The 18,862-nt window shown below is 39.4% G+C and overlaps 1 protein-coding gene across 1 annotated transcript; it reads left to right on the top strand.

The window, feature by feature from the left end:
* Window positions 1-916: 916 nt before the first annotated feature.
* On the top strand, window positions 917-18,224 carry EED (embryonic ectoderm development). The gene is made up of 12 exons (XM_079307914.1): window positions 917-1,157; window positions 3,988-4,140; window positions 9,430-9,522; window positions 10,474-10,539; window positions 11,243-11,368; window positions 11,487-11,568; window positions 13,135-13,226; window positions 14,097-14,230; window positions 15,324-15,429; window positions 16,194-16,352; window positions 16,795-16,868; window positions 17,899-18,224. The coding sequence occupies exons 1-12, from the start codon at window positions 1,038-1,040 to the stop codon at window positions 18,023-18,025; spliced, it is 1,332 nt and encodes a 443-aa protein (XP_079164040.1). The 5' UTR covers window positions 917-1,037; the 3' UTR covers window positions 18,026-18,224.
* The last annotated feature ends 638 nt before the right edge of the window (window positions 18,225-18,862 follow it).

The raw sequence follows: 18,862 nt of genomic DNA, 5'->3' as shown, positions 1-18,862 counted from the left end.
TCAACAAATCTGCAGCACAGTCATGATTTAGTCTTAATTACAAGACACCAGCCTAAAAAAACCAAACAAACAACCCTGCTGCATTTTAGAAACAAGCCTGTATATTTTTTTACACTTCTTTTTTACACTCAATTTTACAGCACAGAGCTATGCAGGGCTTTTACCTGTAAACTACCATCCTTTGTTCTATGTTGTGTAATGCTTCATTGGAGCCTACAATGGAGTTCTACAGAACAGAGACTGTTTATTGCTAAAAACACTATAGTACACGCACCATTTGAAGTATATCTCTTCCTCTTTATCTCTGAAATTAATGCGAGATTAAATTTTATATACAAGGCACGGCTCACTTCTGTCACTGCCCTCAAAGCTTTTTTGAGACTGGAATATCTCCCTCAGGGAGAAAAGACTTGTTTCTGCCTTTACAAGAGTAGCAGAGAAGATGCTGTGCCTGTGGGCAGATTACATTTGCCCTTTGTTAAAAGGGGGTTTTGTTTTGTTGTTTTGCTTGTTTTTTTACTGTAATTATTATGACTCTGAGACCTGTGATTTGCGAATAAATAAATAAATAATCAAACGCCATGCAACTACAGTTATTTAATTCATGGCTGCAGAAGGAGCTTGCGAGGGAGAACAGAAGTAGGAGGCAGAGAAGAGCCCGTCTTTCTTATCCGGAAACGCTATTTGCACACTGAAGGACTTTTGTGGAGTAAGAGAACACAAGAAGAGCCCAACAAACGCTTAGAGCACAATAAAGACGGGCCGAGGGGTGGGTGGCACCGCGGCGAAAGGGGCTGCCCGTCTCTCTCCCGCACGCGTGCCGGGCTGCAGGCGGTGCCGCGCTCTGAACACGGGGCTGAGTCTCGGCCGAGCCCCCGAGACCGGCAGGGCCCCGCCGCCCCCTCGGCCCCTTTTCCAGCGGCGGGAAAGGCGCTCCCGGCTCCGGCCCGGGCAGCGCGGCCGCTTTACGGCACGGCCGTTCCGACCTCCCCGTCCGCGCTTTGCGGCTGCGTGGCGGTGGGTGGGGGGCGGGGAAGATGTCTGAGCGGGGAGAAGCCCCGGCGGCGGCGGCACCGGCGGGAGAGATGCCGGCGAAGAAGCAGAAGCTGAGCAGCGACGAGAACAGCAACCCCGGGGACCTGTCCGGCGACGAGAACGTGAGGCCGGGCGCGGGGGAGGCGGCGCGGGTGGGGGGCTGCTGTGGCGGGAGCGCGCGCGCGGCGGGCGCGGGGCCTCGCGCCGGGGGCGGGCGGGAGCGCCGAGGGGAGGGACGGGGGGTAGGGGGCGCCGCCCCTCGGCCCCGCCGTGAGGGGACATCGCCCACCGGGACCCCCGCGGGCGTGTCCCGGGCGGGACGGGGGAGGGGGGGCAGGGACAGGGACAGGGACAGGGGGGTCCCAGCCCACGCGTCTGGGCGCGGTGGCCGCTGGAGAGAGGCCCCGGGGGGAGAGACCGGGAGGGTCCGGGGCAGAGAATCCCGCTTGGCCTCCACGTGGGTAAAAGTGGATTTGAGGCCCAACCTGAGAGCGGGCTCCGTCTCGAACTCTACTTCAAAATGTCAGACTTTTGTTTTGTTTTGTGGGTTGGTTTTTTTTTTTTTTCGTTTTTTTTGGTTTGTTTTCCCTGCAAACCAGTAGCATTGCCCATCTTGCTGCATTGCATCCTGTGTCTTCACTGTCACGTTGTAGAGTAACATGCAGCACAAGTTTATCTGTGCAGCCTCTTTGTGAATGAGAAATAAGACATGATGCCTGTAAACTACTGTCAGCAGAAGGCAGCAGGGATGGGGTCTGTAATCTCCAAGTTAGGTGAAATTCTAGTGTTCAGAGCTAAGGTAATGTGGTTGATGTAGAATAACTTTACACCTGAAAGATTAAGTTTATCTAAGGTATTGAGCAGTCAATTTCTGTAGTTACTGGTGTGGAGGGGGTTTGTGTAGTTACTCTGTGTGTGTTTTATAGTGTGTGGAATTTTTTTTCCTGCACTTATCCAGCAAGTGAGTGACTTGGACCACATCCCCTCCACAGCCTTTGGAAGTGGTGCTTGTGAGGTGACAGGCAGGTTTGAGATCTTCCACACCACTTCTCTTGGTGTTTTTTCATAGCTCAGCAGCATTTGTGGATCCAAGTGCACTTTGGTGACAGATGTTCAGGCTTAATTTGCTGTCAGTTGTAGTCTGTCACTGACTGTGGAATAGGTCGCCCAAAGATGTTGTGGATGCTCCATCCCTGGAGATGTTTAAGGCCAGGCTGAATGCAGCTCTACACAACTTTGTCTAGTGAAAGGTGGATGGCAGTGGATTAGACTAATGTCCCTTCCAGCACAAATTACTCTGATTATATGATTCTCTGAATCTCTGACGTGGGTTGCCTCGGTAGTGAAGGGATTCCTTTTTCAAGAGTTTGTTATTGGACTCCACTACTCCTGCAAGATGGGGGATTCTGTTTAAAAACTGACATAAAAGTGTTGATTTGGAGAAAGGGTGTGTTTTGCTCCACAGGTGTCCTGTGTGCAGATTTGTTGGTTATGTGGTGGTTGCAGATAGCCAGTGTAGTTGCACCACACCAGCTGCCCTGCGTGCTCACATTGACAGTATCTGTCTAGCCCAGAGAAAACTTCAGTCTTGTCAAATATTAAAATTCTGGCAAGTGCGCTTGGGAGATGAAAATTTGGCAAACTCTGAAATTTTTAGGGCAAAGGAAAAGAAACAGGAAATCTTAAAAATTAATAAACTTGGTTAATAATTTTGTGGAGGGTTGGCTCCTTTAGGGGCCCAGTGTGAAGGGAATGACTCCAGATTTGGGCAGGACACTTATGGGCTTGTGTGGTATCTTTCTTCCTCTTTGTCCTCTGAATGTCCTGTTTTTCAGAGTTGTTGGGCAGACAAAGACTAGTACACCTCTACAGGTTTCTGATAATACAGACATGAAACTGGGACAAAGAATAAATGATTGGTGGGAATTGGTGTATTAATGTTTATAGTTGACCTCATTCCCTGTTCCTGATGCAGCTTTGTGAATCTCCTCCAGTGACAGGCTGTTGTCTGCCTCTGTCTCTTAGTTCAGCTCTAGAAATTACCTGGCCTGAGATGTTTTCCCCCTACTAGTCTGATGGATCTTGCCAGAAGAAATGGGAGAAGTTGATTTTTAACAAGCTGAGCATGCTCATACAGAAGCACAGGGTTGGCAGGTAGAATGGCAGTGAAGGTGAAGTTCTATGTGATGTGTGATGCAAGGAAATGTCCTTTTTAACAGTGCCCTGCTGTCAGACCACACATGAAATTGTAGTTGTAGCTGATTATCCAAAGCCAGTTTAAAATCTCTCAGCAGCTGCATAGGGTATTTTGTGTATCCCTTTTTTTTTTCCAATTTTCCCCATTCTTATCTTATGCTAATGTTGGAGGGCCAGTTGGAATAATTAGCTGATCAGAATTTAGCTTTTAGTGGAAACAAGTACCTGTGGGAAAGAGCAGGAGGAAGAGGTGGGAAGTTGTCCTCTGCTGATTGTGTTGATGCTGACCCGCTGCAGAACCGTGCTGAGTGGTGCACAGAAGCCTCAGAATGGCTCGGCTCTTGGTAGGGTCAAGCCTCGTGTTTTTACACAAACACAAACAACTCTTCTTCAGTACTTCAGAAGTACTCATTTTGTCTGAATCATAGATGTTTTCTGGGAGAAGCAGCTGCTTTATCTCTACACATTTTCCCAAGAGCAGCTACCAGTATTCTGAAGAAATGTCACTAGATCACAGTTTGTATCTCTCCCTCTTGGATCAGTCCTTGTGTGATTCATGTTCTGTTTCTAGAGAGGAATGCTGTTACGCTGGCATTAGATTTAACTACATGAATCCAAATAACACCAAGTGCTGGGAGATCTGTTTTTATGAATGACAAGAAAAAGTGCAAAGGCCAAGTGCTGCAAGATTAGTTGAATTTATTCAGCAGTTAGTGGTCTCTTTGTGACATTCTGTATAATTCTGAATGTTTCCAGGATGATGCCGTTAGTATTGAGAGTGGTACTAACACCGAACGCCCCGACACGCCAACAAACACTCCTAATGCACCAGGAAGAAAAAGCTGGGGGAAAGGAAAATGGAAGTCAAAGAAGTGCAAATATTCCTTCAAATGTGTAAATAGCCTAAAGGTAGGTATGTGTGAGCTTCAGGGAATGCTGGGCACCATTTACTGGCAGCAACGTTCATGTTGGCTGTGAGACAGCATCAAGCTTGATACTTTTGAATATCTTTAAACAATTATGTTCCCTACTGATTTGGAGCAATTACCTTTCTTGGAATAGCCAAAGTTTTGAAGAAAAAGATACTGACAAATTGGAAACACTAGGTAGTGCTGCAGTTAACCCTGTTTTTGTACAGTTTGCAAAGTTTTGTGTGATGCTATGGTTATGTATTTCATTGAAGATGTAGATGCTAGAGATAAATGTGAGAAGTCTGATAAACAAATTCAACTAAAACAAAACCTGGAACAACTCTATGCAAAGCACAGGACCTGCACAGATTTCTCTATGTGTTGAAAAAAAAACCCAAACAAATCCACTCAAGAATCTTAGAGTATCTTTCCTCACACTTAGCCAGATCAGGTATTTTCTGCCCTCTGGCAGTATCATCATAACTACTATGTAGTGCAATTCGATTAATTGATTGTGAGTGCTGGGATCATGTGTTAGCACCTGATTTAGGCAGGATGTATCTTCCCATATAACACCTGATGGTTTGAAGCCATGTGGATTCATGGTCTTTACTCCCTGTTCTGCTCTTTTGGTGTAGTGCTGTTTTCTTCTGCACAGATGACAGACTATGGTGGACTAAATGAGTTTTCTCATTCATGACTATTTTACTCTGTCAGGATGTTCTTTCCTTATTCCTTAGCCTCGTGTGGGATATTTATTTGTCAAAAGCCATAAACAAGCCTTATGATTTCGTTTTTACAAGGTCTTTAATAAAGGATGATTGTGTCTGGAGCAAGATGGGAGTTAACGGCAACCTCTGTGAGGTTCTGTGTAGCTCAGTAGTGGATATTTTTTGCAGAATTACTCTAAGAGTATTTTTTCATTCCCCCATGCTTAACTATGGAGCTGTGCTGATGTGGCTCTTTTTGAACTTTATCTTCAGGCTGCCTTAATGAAACACTGGGGTACCTGAGTGTGAGGGAATAAAAGATTTGGAGAATGGAAACCTCCTAAATGAGCTTTGCCACTGGAGAAATTGTGATTCGAAGTTACACTGACAAAAATATCTGGGAAACAAATTGATCTTATTGTGTTCTCAAAGTATAAAAATCACCTCCAGGCCTTTGAGGGTGTAGGAGGAAGGGAGGTTGTTTCATTTCACCAAGGTAGGCAGCAGTTCCTGTGATTGGCGTGAATCGCCCCCGCGGATGGTGCTATTTGTGGCTTCAAGTCATACTTCAAACACAGACATGGCCCTTTGGACACCCAAACTTCTAACAACTTCTGAACTGTGTTACTCATACTTGTTTTCTGTCTGCAGAGAAAAAGGGTTAATGCTTCCAAATGTCTTCTGGGAAAACAAAACATTCCCTCACCTCAATGTCAATCCAGACCCCACTGTAGGGCGATCCAAAAGACCAAGCTGTGACCAAGCTAGACCAGACTAAGCAATCCCTGACTTCCTTGGATTTGGGCTGGGGTCTGGGAACAGATTCCTGTGCAAGTGGAATCAAGCTGTGAGGGAGTAAATGTAGCATTTCAATTAAGTGGGGTATTTTTGTTAGTTTTTTCCCCCATTTCTCTTTGATCTGAAATTAATGGTAATAATAAGAAATGTGCATGTTAAGACAAAGGCTAGGTAGGAGCCAAATTTGGTTTTTCATTTCTTGACTGAGGAAGCCTCTCTCATTTTCCTGTTCTTCTATACTAACTTTGCAGATACTGTGAAGAAAACTCTAATAATTGAATGTTGTATGTGAGTTTAGAAAGATACTTGTGACTCTTTGAATACCATTTCATATATCCCCTCATTTATGTTTTTGATCTATGCTGCAAGATGCAGGTATTGAAGTTAATGAAGGGTCAACATGATTTAAAGACAATAAAATTAATATTCTTTAGGGGTGTATAAATGTATTTTTCCACGTTTGTACTCTTGGTTTTTCCCTCTTACTTTGTTTTTTGCTTTTTTCCATGGGGAAACAAAAAAATATGGGAATTACTGTCTGTTTTGAGTGTTAAACAGTTATGACTCAGCCTGAAAAACTTAGTGCTTGCTAAATATGCTTTTTAAACACTGCTCTGGGAGTTATTTTGGATGAAATATAAGCATCAGGAAAACAAAAAAACAACTTGGAAAATGACAGGAAATAAAAAACTGCCTTTATTTCTTTTTAGAGTAGTAAGTTACTTGTAAGAGGTACTGAAAAATTTTTGCTTTCTGTGGGCTGAATGGAAATTGGGTTTATAAATGAGCATACACAGCTAACACAGCTAGCACAGTTGCACATCCTGATATATCCATATATGTTTTGCATAGAAAACATACTTATTTTCCATAGGTCTTTTGGCAGAAAACTGTATATTTTTCTTTGTTGTGCTTCCTTTAAAGCAATGCAGTTATTTTCCCTACCTTTTTTTTGCTTAGGGAGAGTGCTTAAGTTGTAAGCAGCCTGGTGTTGTCTCAGCTTCTACTTGCTCTCCCCTGGCCTGGGAACCAGTATTCAATGCCATGCAGAATTCTAGCTTGTGGATGTGTAATGGAGATTAAATGTAATTAAATCCACTGCCCATAATGGCTTCCTTCCACTCCTGGGAAGTGGAAATGCATGTGTGGGTTGTTGGTTCCCCACTGGCAGTGTGGGTGACATGGATTAAAAGGCATTTATGCAGGTGATTATTTTTGGCATAGTATTGACTTCACTGCTTTCTGTCTAAAACCAAGTCTAATCTTACTTTTTGAGTGAACCCAAGTTGGTGTTGAGTGAGTAAGGCTGGAGCTCACCACTGATTATTTATTTGCTTTTGTAGCAATAGGTTTGTTTTCTCCCCTACCTTCTTTCTCTAGTGCACAAAGAACCTGAGTACTTTGAGTTTCATGCCCTTTATTCACAGCAGGGCCAAGATGGCATTTCACAATTTTACTTCTGGACGGGTATCTGGGTCACTTCTGTCTGTACAAACCAGTGTCAGATTTGTGTCACATACTTGGCGTCTGAGCATAAACATTGTGTACAGCACCTAGAAGTACAATGTTTTGGAAAACCTCCTTCACTGTTTTGCACTTGGGACAAAAATTAGAGCAGACAAGTATTTTTGAAATAGCTATGTGCTGTCTCAGACCTCTAGGGATGTTGGGAGTTTGAATAGGAGCAGAGCTTCTGCAGATACTCTGGTATCTTCCTTCAAGAGCCTCTGCCTGGCTGCTTCTTCCATCAAACACCAGCAAAACTGCAATATGTACAGTCAGGCTCCTGGTGATTGTAGCACTTGGTGTGAGAAATGTAGTGTGGGGGAAGTAAGTAGACTAAAGATATTTGTCTTGCAGAGTAATTTTTTCCAGGGAAATAGGTTTTCTTTGAAAAAGCTTGCAAAATACTTTGCAATATAGCACTCTGTTATGTATCTCTACTTACCACCTTAGTCTGGGTCCTACCTAGAAAATCAGACACTTATTTCAACTTATACTGGAAAAATATCCTATCTTGAGGGTGAAAATCTGCTTTTCACTTTCTGTACTTTGTTAAATTTCTTAGAAACAGAGCATATGACAGAGAACAAGGTAGTTCCAGAAAAATAAATGCAAAACCTACTAATATGTCTCTGTAATAAAGGAGTGGGAATCCATGCATTTTACCTGTGCTGTCTTCATGTGATGTGTCAGAAGCACTCACTGTTCAGCAGCAGGAACTCCTTCAAGCAGAAATTTGAAACCAAGTTATTATTAGTGGAAAAACTTTATTAAGTGTTCTGAATTTAATGTCTCAGCCATTCTCTTCACACAAGACTTTAAAATACTCAAAAATTAAGGCTACCAAGTAACATTAATACATGTATTGCTGCAAAATGAAGTTAATAAATGTATTGTGCACAAAAAATCATGGCCTCGTGTATGCAATTTTATGGCTTGCAGTTTTCCTCATTCTTCATTTCTGGTTTTCTGTAATGCTTTAAAGATACTGAATACCTGTTTTTTCTTCTATTCTGGGCTTACTAATAACTTTGCTACTTTTCCCTTTCCTAATCTATATTCCTCATATCATAAAGCCATTAGTTTGTTCTTTTGTATTATAATGGATAATACTTTGAGTTAAGCTTTGAACAATCCTTTTTAATCTGTACTGAAGTTTGAAAGTTGTTACCTCTCTTAAGAATTGCAGAAGGGCCTTAATCTCTGATTTTCTGCTTGCTTTCTAGCTCTTCTAGTTATTTTTCTTCATAACAGATACTGCCTTCTCATTAAATAATGCTATTTAAAATTTTTCCAGACTTCTTTTTCTAAGGAATGTTAGACTCTCTGTTCACACCCCCTCCTCGAATTTATTCTTTGGTTTTGGACAGGCCAGACCTGCCAGGGCTAGTACATCTCGTGTTGTTTCTGAAGTGCTGCCATTTGAAGGCTGCTGAACAGCCATCATGAGACACTTCCTTCCTGCCTGCACTGTCCCAGACAGTCCCCTGTGGGGAGGCACTTCAATGAACATTTATTCTTGCTGAAAACATCCTGTCAGGGCAGGCCAAAATACTGTTATCAATTATTAGCAAGCACCACCATATTCATCACAATTCATAAACATACCTGCTTTTTTTCTTCTCTCAAACTGATGTAAGTTGTATAAAAATAATACTTGGCGTTTCTCTGGTAAGTGTTCCTAAGGCATCTGAAAACATTTTGTAGTCATGAACTTTGTAGCAGTATTGTGACACGCTGTGACAATGTTACAAGACCTAGCTGTAATGCAATAGTTAAATGTGTCCTTTCTCCATCCTTTTACCAGTATAATTCTTCTCTCCTGGTAATTCTTCCCCGTGAAGTTGCAAATCCTTGTGCATAACTAATTATGATAGAAAATTGATTTAGGTATGACCTAAGATGCAGAGGTTGCCTTACTGAAAATTGTAAAACAAAATAGTAGAGCTGCAAATACAGCTTGGGAGTTCTGCCAGCTTCTAGGCATAACTGAGACAACAGTTCTTCCACTTCACTTTTTGAAAGCTTGGTGGAGAAAGAAAAGGGAGGGGTGTGTTTGTCAGAATATTCCTTTAACCTCCCTTTAAGACAGCCAAGTTAAAATGTGATGTTACAAAACTATGATTGTTAACTCTTCACTATCTAAAATTATACTGGCTGTGAACCTATTAGTTTGAGGAGGGAAACTTGTCAATTAAACTGTTGAATTTCACAGCAGTGATGTTTCTGTGGGTTTTGTTGGATTTTTTATCTCTAATCTTACTTTACACCTATAGGAGGACCATGGCCAGCCTCTGTTTGGAGTCCAGTTTAACTGGCACAGCAAAGAAGGTGATCCTCTTGTTTTTGCCACTGTAGGCAGCAACAGAGTGAGTAATCTGTTTTTCATCATACGCCCTTCTGTGTGGTTCTGCATGCATTCCTGTTTTCAAGCAATCCCTTTACCTATGTTGGGTATGGACACACAATAGTTAATAGGAACAGATGTATTTATAAGATGAGTAACATCTGTTGTCTGGGGGAGCTGCATCCTTTGGATTGTTCTACAAAGTCATGTTAGCTATTTGGTAATTAAGCTGTGTAGTAAAGACAAAAGTCCTTCAGTAATATGCATATGGGATAAGGAAGAGAGGTGCATAAATGTATCTTCTCAATAAAACTGCTATTCATAAACGTTACTATTTTCTAAAGGTCATCTACTCATATATACAGGATGAGAGCTGTCTGCAGTGATGATGCCAGCCAACTCAGTAGCTAAATTGATGGCTTGTGTGGAGTGAATTTATAGACTTCCTCTGAACTAGGATCACTGTCATTTCAGTCTTGAAAATAACCCCTGAGAAGTGCATTTTTTGCAAGTATTGTGAATAAATAAGAAGTGTTTCATTTCTAGGTTTGTTCTGCCTGGCAAGTCACCAGAAATACTAAACTAAGTTAAAGCAAGGTTTCAATGAGTCATTAAACTAAGTTTAAGCAAGGCATCAGTGACTCATTACAAGACCAAGCCATGTTAGAGATGACTGCAGTAATTAATTCCAACAAGGGTTTATCTTATTAAGGCAATTCAAATAATAGACCTCAGTATATGGGAAGGATAGCTGATGAGTCCTGGAGTGGTGTTTTACTGAAACTGCTGTGGGTATTCTTTTATCAAACCATTTCCACCTGTTAAATTAATGATGGATGAAATCTAAACCATAGAGGCACTCTACCTCTCCCAATCAGGCAGTCAATAGATGAGTGCATGTGATTTCCTTTTGAAATGTCACCACTAAGCAGTAGTCTCTCCCACTTACTTATTTTTGTTTATTTTTCTCCAGGTTACTTTGTATGAATGTCATTCCCAAGGAGAAATCCGTCTGTTGCAGTCTTATGTGGATGCTGATGTATCCTTTTAAGTTTAAATACCCACGTGTTTGTTTCTCCTTTATGAAAAATCAAAAGACTTTGTAGGAAAAAGCATGTAAATGTTTTGTCTGTGGTTTAATACTTTGCTTATGTGGTGCATTTTTTATGTTAGGTCCAAGTCTTGCCTCTTTCCCACATCCTAGAATCCCTTCTGTTGAAAAAATGTTAAAAACGCAGACTCAGGGACCAGATTGTATTAAAATATTTGAAAACTGTTTCTCCATCAGTTTAATCTTCCCAACACAAATATTTGTACAATGTTTCTCTGCTTTACAGTGGTCTCAGTTTCCCTGTGAATTGGAACTGAGTTTAAAGCTTAAGAATTGCATTTCATGTTCTGAGGCATTAATAATTTCTGTTGGTCATTTGCAATACACAAGTCTTTAACTTGTGAACTCAGTCATGATTCATTATTCCCAATCAAAGGTGATGCCATGAAAGAGAAGGTCTTCCTTGTATGTTAGGAACAGAAGTGAGGAAATCCACATCTGTAAAAAATGTGATGTTGCTGGTATTTGCAGGTGTATAACTGAATATGTGTCCTTTTCTTATGGAGTCCAGCAGAGGCTCTTGGGAACTTGGATAAAAGAGCAACAGGTTTGTTTAAAATAAAATGTTGTTTAAAAAAAGAAAAAAAAAATCTCCTGTTTGTTCTGTGATCCTTAACGCAAGGCATTGTAGGCAGATGAAAATTTCTATACCTGTGCATGGACATATGATAGCAATACAAGCCATCCTCTGCTGGCTGTGGCAGGATCCAGGGGTATTATTAGGATAATTAATCCTATTACAATGCAGTGCATAAAGGTGAGTGCTCAGAACTTTGAGATACAGCTTGTGCTTCAGTAAGGCATGACACTTTTTTCTTCTAAGTACATGTAAACATGAGGGGAAATGGTAACTTGGTCTCTGAATTCTATCCCAGCACTACGTGGGCCATGGAAATGCAATCAACGAACTGAAATTCCATCCAAGAGATCCAAATCTCCTTTTATCTGTAAGCAAAGGTGAGGAAAAACTTATGTTGTTTTTGTATAAATAAGGATACTTTGGATTGGAGTTTGGTCTTGAATCTGTCCAAAAAACTTAATATTTATTTTTTAAATGAATGGCACTGAACAAGTTTATCTTGAAAGCTGAGAGCAAATCATGCTTATACATGGCTGTTTATTTTGTACTTACTAAAACCACGGTCTACAAATACAAATACAATTCCAGCTATGGTCCAAAGGGACTGTGAATAGTGCTGCTTTTTAGGAAAGAAGAATCATGAGCCTTGGATTTGCTCTTTACTTTCTGACAGTTGAATTAAATTTTTTTCAGTTGTTGAATCACATTGCCATCTACTGGAGATGTCTTAGTGTTGCAGACAGCATCCACCATCATGTTCATGGGGAAAAAAATGGATTGTCTGTTGCTTGGCAACTTTAATTGGACTTTGTGTAAAAAGCATATTAGGGAGTTTTTGGTATAGTGTCCTAGGGCTTATCCAGAAAGTTCTAACAGTCACAACTTCCTAATCATGACTGTTAAGTAAGTGAATGATCCACAAGGAGCTAGCTAGCCTTCAGGAATGCTTGAGTTGGAAACATTCACTTAACGGGACTTCTGACTTTAGTATATTTGGACTAACTAAAGAAGGTACATGAGAACAGGAGTTGGGCAGCTCTCTGCTGCTTGCTATGGTCAAGTTAGTGCTGTAGGTCTGTAAATGTCCAGTCTCTGTATATTTTTTAGGTTCTGTTTGTAATAATGTTTTGGCATCAACAGTAGTACTACAAGTTTTAATGTGCAATCTCTAGACCAGGTGAGAAGACATGAGGCAGGAGAATATTTGGGCTGTTAGAACTGCTTGGCTGAGAGATTAATAAAAAAAGAGGAAAATATTTGGGGCTGCATGGCCACCTGTGTACCTGCTGGGATTTTGGGTGTTGCTGCAATTAAGTGCAATGTACTTGTGGAATCCAAAAGGGAAATACACTAGAGGTTCCCATTTCCAAATGGGAAATACGCTAGAGGTGCTTCATTAGAAATTGTTAAAACTTTCTTTAAGTAAGTGGATTACTCTGATTGACTTAGGAATACATATTGTTTATGTGAACAGTTTTTCCCCTCCTTACTGACTGTGGTTCATAAAGAATAATGTTCTAAAGGTTAAAAAAATGGAAAATCACAACTTTTCTGAATGTTGATGTTAGAATGGCAGAAAGGAATTCTAGCATTTTTTTTGATACATGAAATGGTTTTATTCCTGACTAAAAGCATGTATTTGTCTGAGATCAGACTTGTCTTTGCTTTCTGGATGATTTAAAGATCCAAATGTGTTTTTGCTAGAAACTGTCCCTAGGGGAGGGGATGGGCACACTTTTTCAATTACAGAATTACTTTTAATGGTAAGTTAGTTATAATAGCAGTTTTAGTTAATGCAGTTCTGTTGTTTCTAACAAGAGAAGAAAAATTAAGTGCTTTTTTGATGTTGGTCTAAATACCTGTTACTCAAAGTGGTTAAGCTGAAATATATTATTCAAATGTACGTATAAAAAGCAGCATGTAATTCTATTTGTTCTTTATAGATCATGCATTGAGACTGTGGAACATCCAGACAGACACGCTGGTTGCAATATTTGGAGGAGTAGAAGGGCACAGGGATGAGGTGTTAAGTGCAGTAAGTGGAAGACTGTGGGGCAGTGATTTAGATTTACAAAGGGTAGTAAGCAACTTTTTATCCTCTTGTGCACTGTTTTGATGTTATAGCTACTTAAAAATAACCACCTTGAAGTGCATAAATACTGTTTTAAGGGGATAGACAACTTTAAATGTCAGGTGGTTTGATTGATGTGGTCACCTCTTACAGACAGGATCTGTGTGTTCCAGTAGCTGATTTTCTTGAGGTGCAGCCTAGAAGTGAGCAAAATAGGGCTCAGTGGGGCTAGAAAGAGAAAAAGCATTTCATGATGGTCCTACTTTTGAAGTTCTTGAGTTCTCATCAGGTCAAAGCAGCATAAGCAAATAAATATGGAGAGACATGGTAGTGAAGGAAAGAAGTTGAGTTAAATTGTTTTTCAGTGAATGTGAACAGACACTGGTACCCAGCAAATATCAACTAAACTAGTTAACTTTTAATATGCAATTCCTGAGAACTCTTTCCATTCCTGTTGTGTGACCTGTTGTGAAAGGTGAGGGGTACATCTCTAGGAAACATGACACTGTATTATTCACCCATATCATAGCTCTGGAATTCTGCCACAGTTGCTCCTAGGGAACTTAGTGAAGGAGAACTAGCTGTAGATTCACTGTCTGTCATTTCTGTTCAATATGTCTCTCTTTCTTGAGAGAGACTAAATATAATTATTAAGATGCTGTGCTGCTTTGCAGTGAGCTGGATTATATTCTTAGTATTTTTCTATTTGAAATATTCAATTTTATTGCATGCTCTACACAAGAAATACTGTTTTGATGGAAATGATGGAATAAAATCTGAGTTGATATAATGCAGCCTAGGGTGGGAGTGCTCAAAATTATTTTATATACATAGGATTATGATCTTCTTGGTGAAAAAATCATGTCCTGTGGGATGGATCACTCTCTAAAACTCTGGAGAATTAATTCCAAGAGAATGATTAATGCTATCAAAGATTCTTATGAGTACAACCCAAATAAAACCAACAGGTATGTAGTCTTATCTGCTTGTCTGCCTTTGAATACTCCTATCAATGGTCCAGGTTAATTCCTTTCCATATTGGGATTTTTTGGGGAATGACCTGGATGTTGTACTGGGTACTGAATCTCACTAGATTGTGTGTCATATTGATATTTGCTTCACTGGAATTTTATTGAATTCTGATTCAAAGTCCCAAAATTTTTATTTTTAAATATCTCAATTATCTCTTATTTGATTGACTAGAAAATGTTTAGAATTTTTATATTAAAGCTTGTATTTCATGCATTTCAAGATGTCAGTATCTTCATCTCATCTCAAAATTTCTAGAAGGGAATCAAATCTGTGTAATTAAATGTGGCGAATAATCTTAAATTGAGTAGTTAATTACTGTGTATTATTTCACTTTGGGGTGGGGACAAAACCGTTTGCATAGTAGTAACTTTAATTTTTATCATTCTCTGATTTGACCTCAGATATGAGTAAATTGTCAAGTAAACATGGCAATTAGATACATGATAGATAAATCCTCCTTTATGAAGTTCTTCAACTTTTTGATCTTAACTTCCAGTTAAACCATTGCGAGAATTGAAGAGTCTAAAACACAGTGAACATGTTCAGCAATGAGACTAGCTGTGAAAATACTCTCGCTTTTTTTGGTAATGTTACCAAATATTAAATGATGCTTTTTAGCCTGCTTTTTTAAATGATGATTTTTTTTAAAAAAGTGTGCATTTCTATTTAATGATTTAGATGTTGCAGAAGCAGCATCAGGAAGACTGAGTTTTAATTAGTTCTTGAAGTATTTGGTGACAGGTGTTTCATTCAGCATCTGAAGGAGTAGTTTTACTCAGCACTATGTCTGCACAGTCTTCTACATGGGAAACTTAGTTATTTCATTAGGTATCAGGATGAAAACAGGGACTGTTCCTATTACTTTTAGAAAGAAAAGCAAGCTGCATACAAAATCTGCTTTGTTATAAAACTGTTGAAAAGTTGGGCTTATTCTTTTAACATTGAAATATGTTAAAACTGGTTGTTAAAAATTACACTTGTGCTTCTGCATTTGTTTTTCTGAACCTCACTTGGCCATTTTCTCCACAGGCCTTTTGTTTCCCAGAAAATTCACTTTCCTGACTTTTCAACAAGAGACATACATAGAAACTATGTTGACTGTGTACGGTGGCTGGGAGACCTAATCCTATCCAAGGTAATGCTGCAGCTTTTTCAGCTACAGTACATTTCTTTGCTGGTCCTAAGGATCCTAAGCCTTAGGAATTTTATTAGCATTTGGTCTTAGGTTAAATTACTGTCTTGTGTCAAATGGTTTTGTGAAGTATGCTGTGAATTTTGTCACCTGTCAGAATGTGAGTTAAGCAGCTTATACTTAAAAAGCAAAATTCTTACTACAGCTGTACTCTGCTACAAGTAAAGGGTTTCTGGCTAACCAGAATGGAACATATGGAAAGGGAATCTCTAGATACTGATGAGGGATCCTGCTGCTGAAGAGTGAGATGAGGGTTATCGTAATGGAGTAATTTTGATTATTTGTTGTGTCCACTAGTAACATTGGCTTGCAGATATTAAACCAGGCAGCTCAGCTGCCTTGATGACAGCAGTTGGTGAGTGCACCATCCTTTTAGTCAAAAGGATTGGGTAAACAATCCTCAAACAAAGGTAAGTTTAAGCTGCTTATGAAGTTGTGTTTGAGCACATCTGGTTGACTTCATGTGAAGCGAGTGAGGGAGAGCTCCTGCAGTCCCATTACCTGGCAAAGCTGTGAGGGCATCAGGTTGCCAGTGATGGACAGTGATTATAGTTGGTGTGCCTGTGATCTAAGGGCAGCGGTGAGATTTTCAGTTCTGCTTTTCACAGTGTCATTGGAGAAGCTGTGAGATTAAATGTTTGCTTATAGTTAGACTGATTCTGCAGTATAAATTACAGGTGATTTTGCTTTTCATTGTTTCACTCCAGTCTTGTGAAAATGCCATTGTTTGCTGGAAGCCTGGCAAGATGGAAGATGATATAGATAAAATCAAGCCCAGCGAGTCAAATGTGACCATTCTTGGGAGATTTGATTATAGCCAGTGTGACATATGGTACATGAGATTTTCAATGGATTTCTGGCAAAAGGTACGTGTCTGACTTTACTGTATTTGAAGGTGTGTAGCTTTCCATTGATTACATGTTTACGGGCATAGGAAGGGTCTTGGTTCATGTGATATTTGAGAAACAGAATGCTTTGCTTTAAGGGGCTTTATATGAATCTGCAGGAGCTCCAGATTTTTCATTCTGGGTTCTGCCTGTGGGAAAAAAATTCCACCAAATATTTATTTTCCACCAGAATTATGTTTTCTGATGTCTTTATCCCTTGTCTGCAGAGATTGATAAAATGGGAGGAAGGAGGCAAATTCTACCTTTCTGATGCCTCCTACAAACTCATCGAGTCATTTGTGTTTAAATGTTCACACACAATTTATCAGCTCTAGAGCCTTTCTAAAATTTTGACTTTATTCTTTGAGGGAGTATTTTAAAATTCTTAATTTTGTTCTTTATCCTCTGCTTTCTTTTCAAGATGCTTGCTCTGGGCAATCAGGTTGGCAAACTTTATGTTTGGGACTTAGAAATAGAGGATCCACATAAAGCCAAGTGAGTTTTTTTGTTTTTGTTTTTTTTTTTTTTCACTAAGCTGGGAGTTGGGGTAACTTTTCTTTTTCCTTTCCTGATAACTGGAGAAATTCTTTACAGTACTACTTACTTTCCATTATAGCTACTAGGGAAATAAACATTGTGAGCCCTGAAGGTTAATGTTTATTATATCTCACTGATTTATAATTTGCATTATAGTAATGCCAAGAGGCCCCAGTCGGATTGTGCTGGATTGTGTGTAGATACAGTAAAAGGCAATTTATTTCTCACAGAGGTTTCACTAATTGGGTGTAAATTTTGCAAAGCTATTAGGAGAAGATGTGCTGAGTGGGTGTAGCACATGAGAAAGGCGAGATAGGTGACAGGACCAGAATAAAAAAGGAGTGGAAAAGTGAGGTATGAGCACAGTGTGGAGAAAACACTGTGGCTTTCCACTTCCTCACCTGTGTTGCCAGGCAATTTTATAGCAGTCTCTTAAGATACATGGAGATACAAATGTATGCGTGTAAACATACAAAAGAAAAAAAACCTCCGAACCCAGGAAAAAGGCCACAAACAAGCCCAGTCACAAAAAAGTTGCATAGAAAATGGACATACACTGTATATATAAACACTTTATGCATTTTAATGTACCCAATATAATATCTTACATATATATATATGAAATCCAAGTAAATATGTGTATATGAATACATTAATGTATGAAATTCCTGGAAATGCTGCAGCCTTTAATCACATGATTCTGATATTTTATTTCTAACCCTGGGAAATAACACTGGCTATGAAGTCCTAAATAATGTCATTCAATAAGCTTTCAATCTTTGCTTCCATTGTGTGGATGAGAAACAACTGTGGGTGAGCAGGAAACTGCTTTCCCAAGTCCTCATTTGGAATACAAAATACACCATGAAGGCCATAATCCTGTTGCCTTCAATTCTCCCAAGGCCATATAAATAAGGATTTGCTGAAACAGTGCTCCATACATAGGAAGATTTAACATTGCAGCTGAGTAATTTTCTTTTCTTCCTAGGTGTACAACTCTTACTCATCCTAAATGTGTCGCTGCCATCCGACAGACCAGTTTTAGCAGGGATAGCAGTATCCTTATAGCCGTGTGTGATGATGCCAGTATCTGGCGCTGGGACAGATTACGATAAAGTACTTTTTCTTAATTCATAGAAGAAAATATATTTTCAAATTATAATATAGTCTGTTAACTTGCTAGTACAGTAGATGCATTTAGTGTAGACTTTCTCGAAGGTTCGGCAGGCTGGAGCTGGACTTAGTGATGTTTACATTCTGTGTATTGTTCTGCTTGAAATTGCTGCTTTTAATAAAAAGAAGTATTTTTGTAAAGTTTTCTGAATAGTCCATATTAATTATTTCCCACAAGAAGTTTTCACTTATGGCCAAGGAAATTTCTTTATGTAGAGCTATCACATGAATGTACATCAACTTGCTAGAAACTTGGTATATTTATGCTTGCAGTTGTATTTTGTGCCTTTTGAAAACCTAATGAAGCTTTTATTCAGGGACAGCACAAATGAAATGCTACTCTTAAGAATATAATATAAATAATTGTTGAACAATTTCCAGAAAAATATTTTGAACTCATTCCTTAAGTTGGAGATTAAAATTGATTTAATTTTTAGTAATCTCAAATTCGAATTTGCTTCTCACCCTATCTGTGAATGACTTGGGGGAAAAAAACATTATTGGCTTTATTTTGTGGATCACATTGTTATGTTATTTGAATTCTGACTGTCTAGTTACTGCATTTATCTAAAAGTTAGATTTTGGAAATATGTTTTAATTGCCTCTATTCTCAGTATTCCCAAATAGCCTTCTCAATGTTTTTACTTGCCTTAGGAATAATGAATTCTAAAATCAATTATATTTCATATAGGTTTAAAATATGTGTACAGTTAATAAAAATGATAGGGGGGAAATGGATAAGATGGCAGAAATTATTAGCAGTGAGAATCTGTGTTCAA

This window comes from Erithacus rubecula (assembly GCF_903797595.1).
Source record: "Erithacus rubecula genome assembly, chromosome: 1".
Lineage (NCBI taxonomy): Eukaryota > Metazoa > Chordata > Aves > Passeriformes > Muscicapidae > Erithacus > Erithacus rubecula.
Note: the sequence above shows the minus strand (reverse complement) of the source record. Positions and strands in the feature narration are given on the sequence as shown.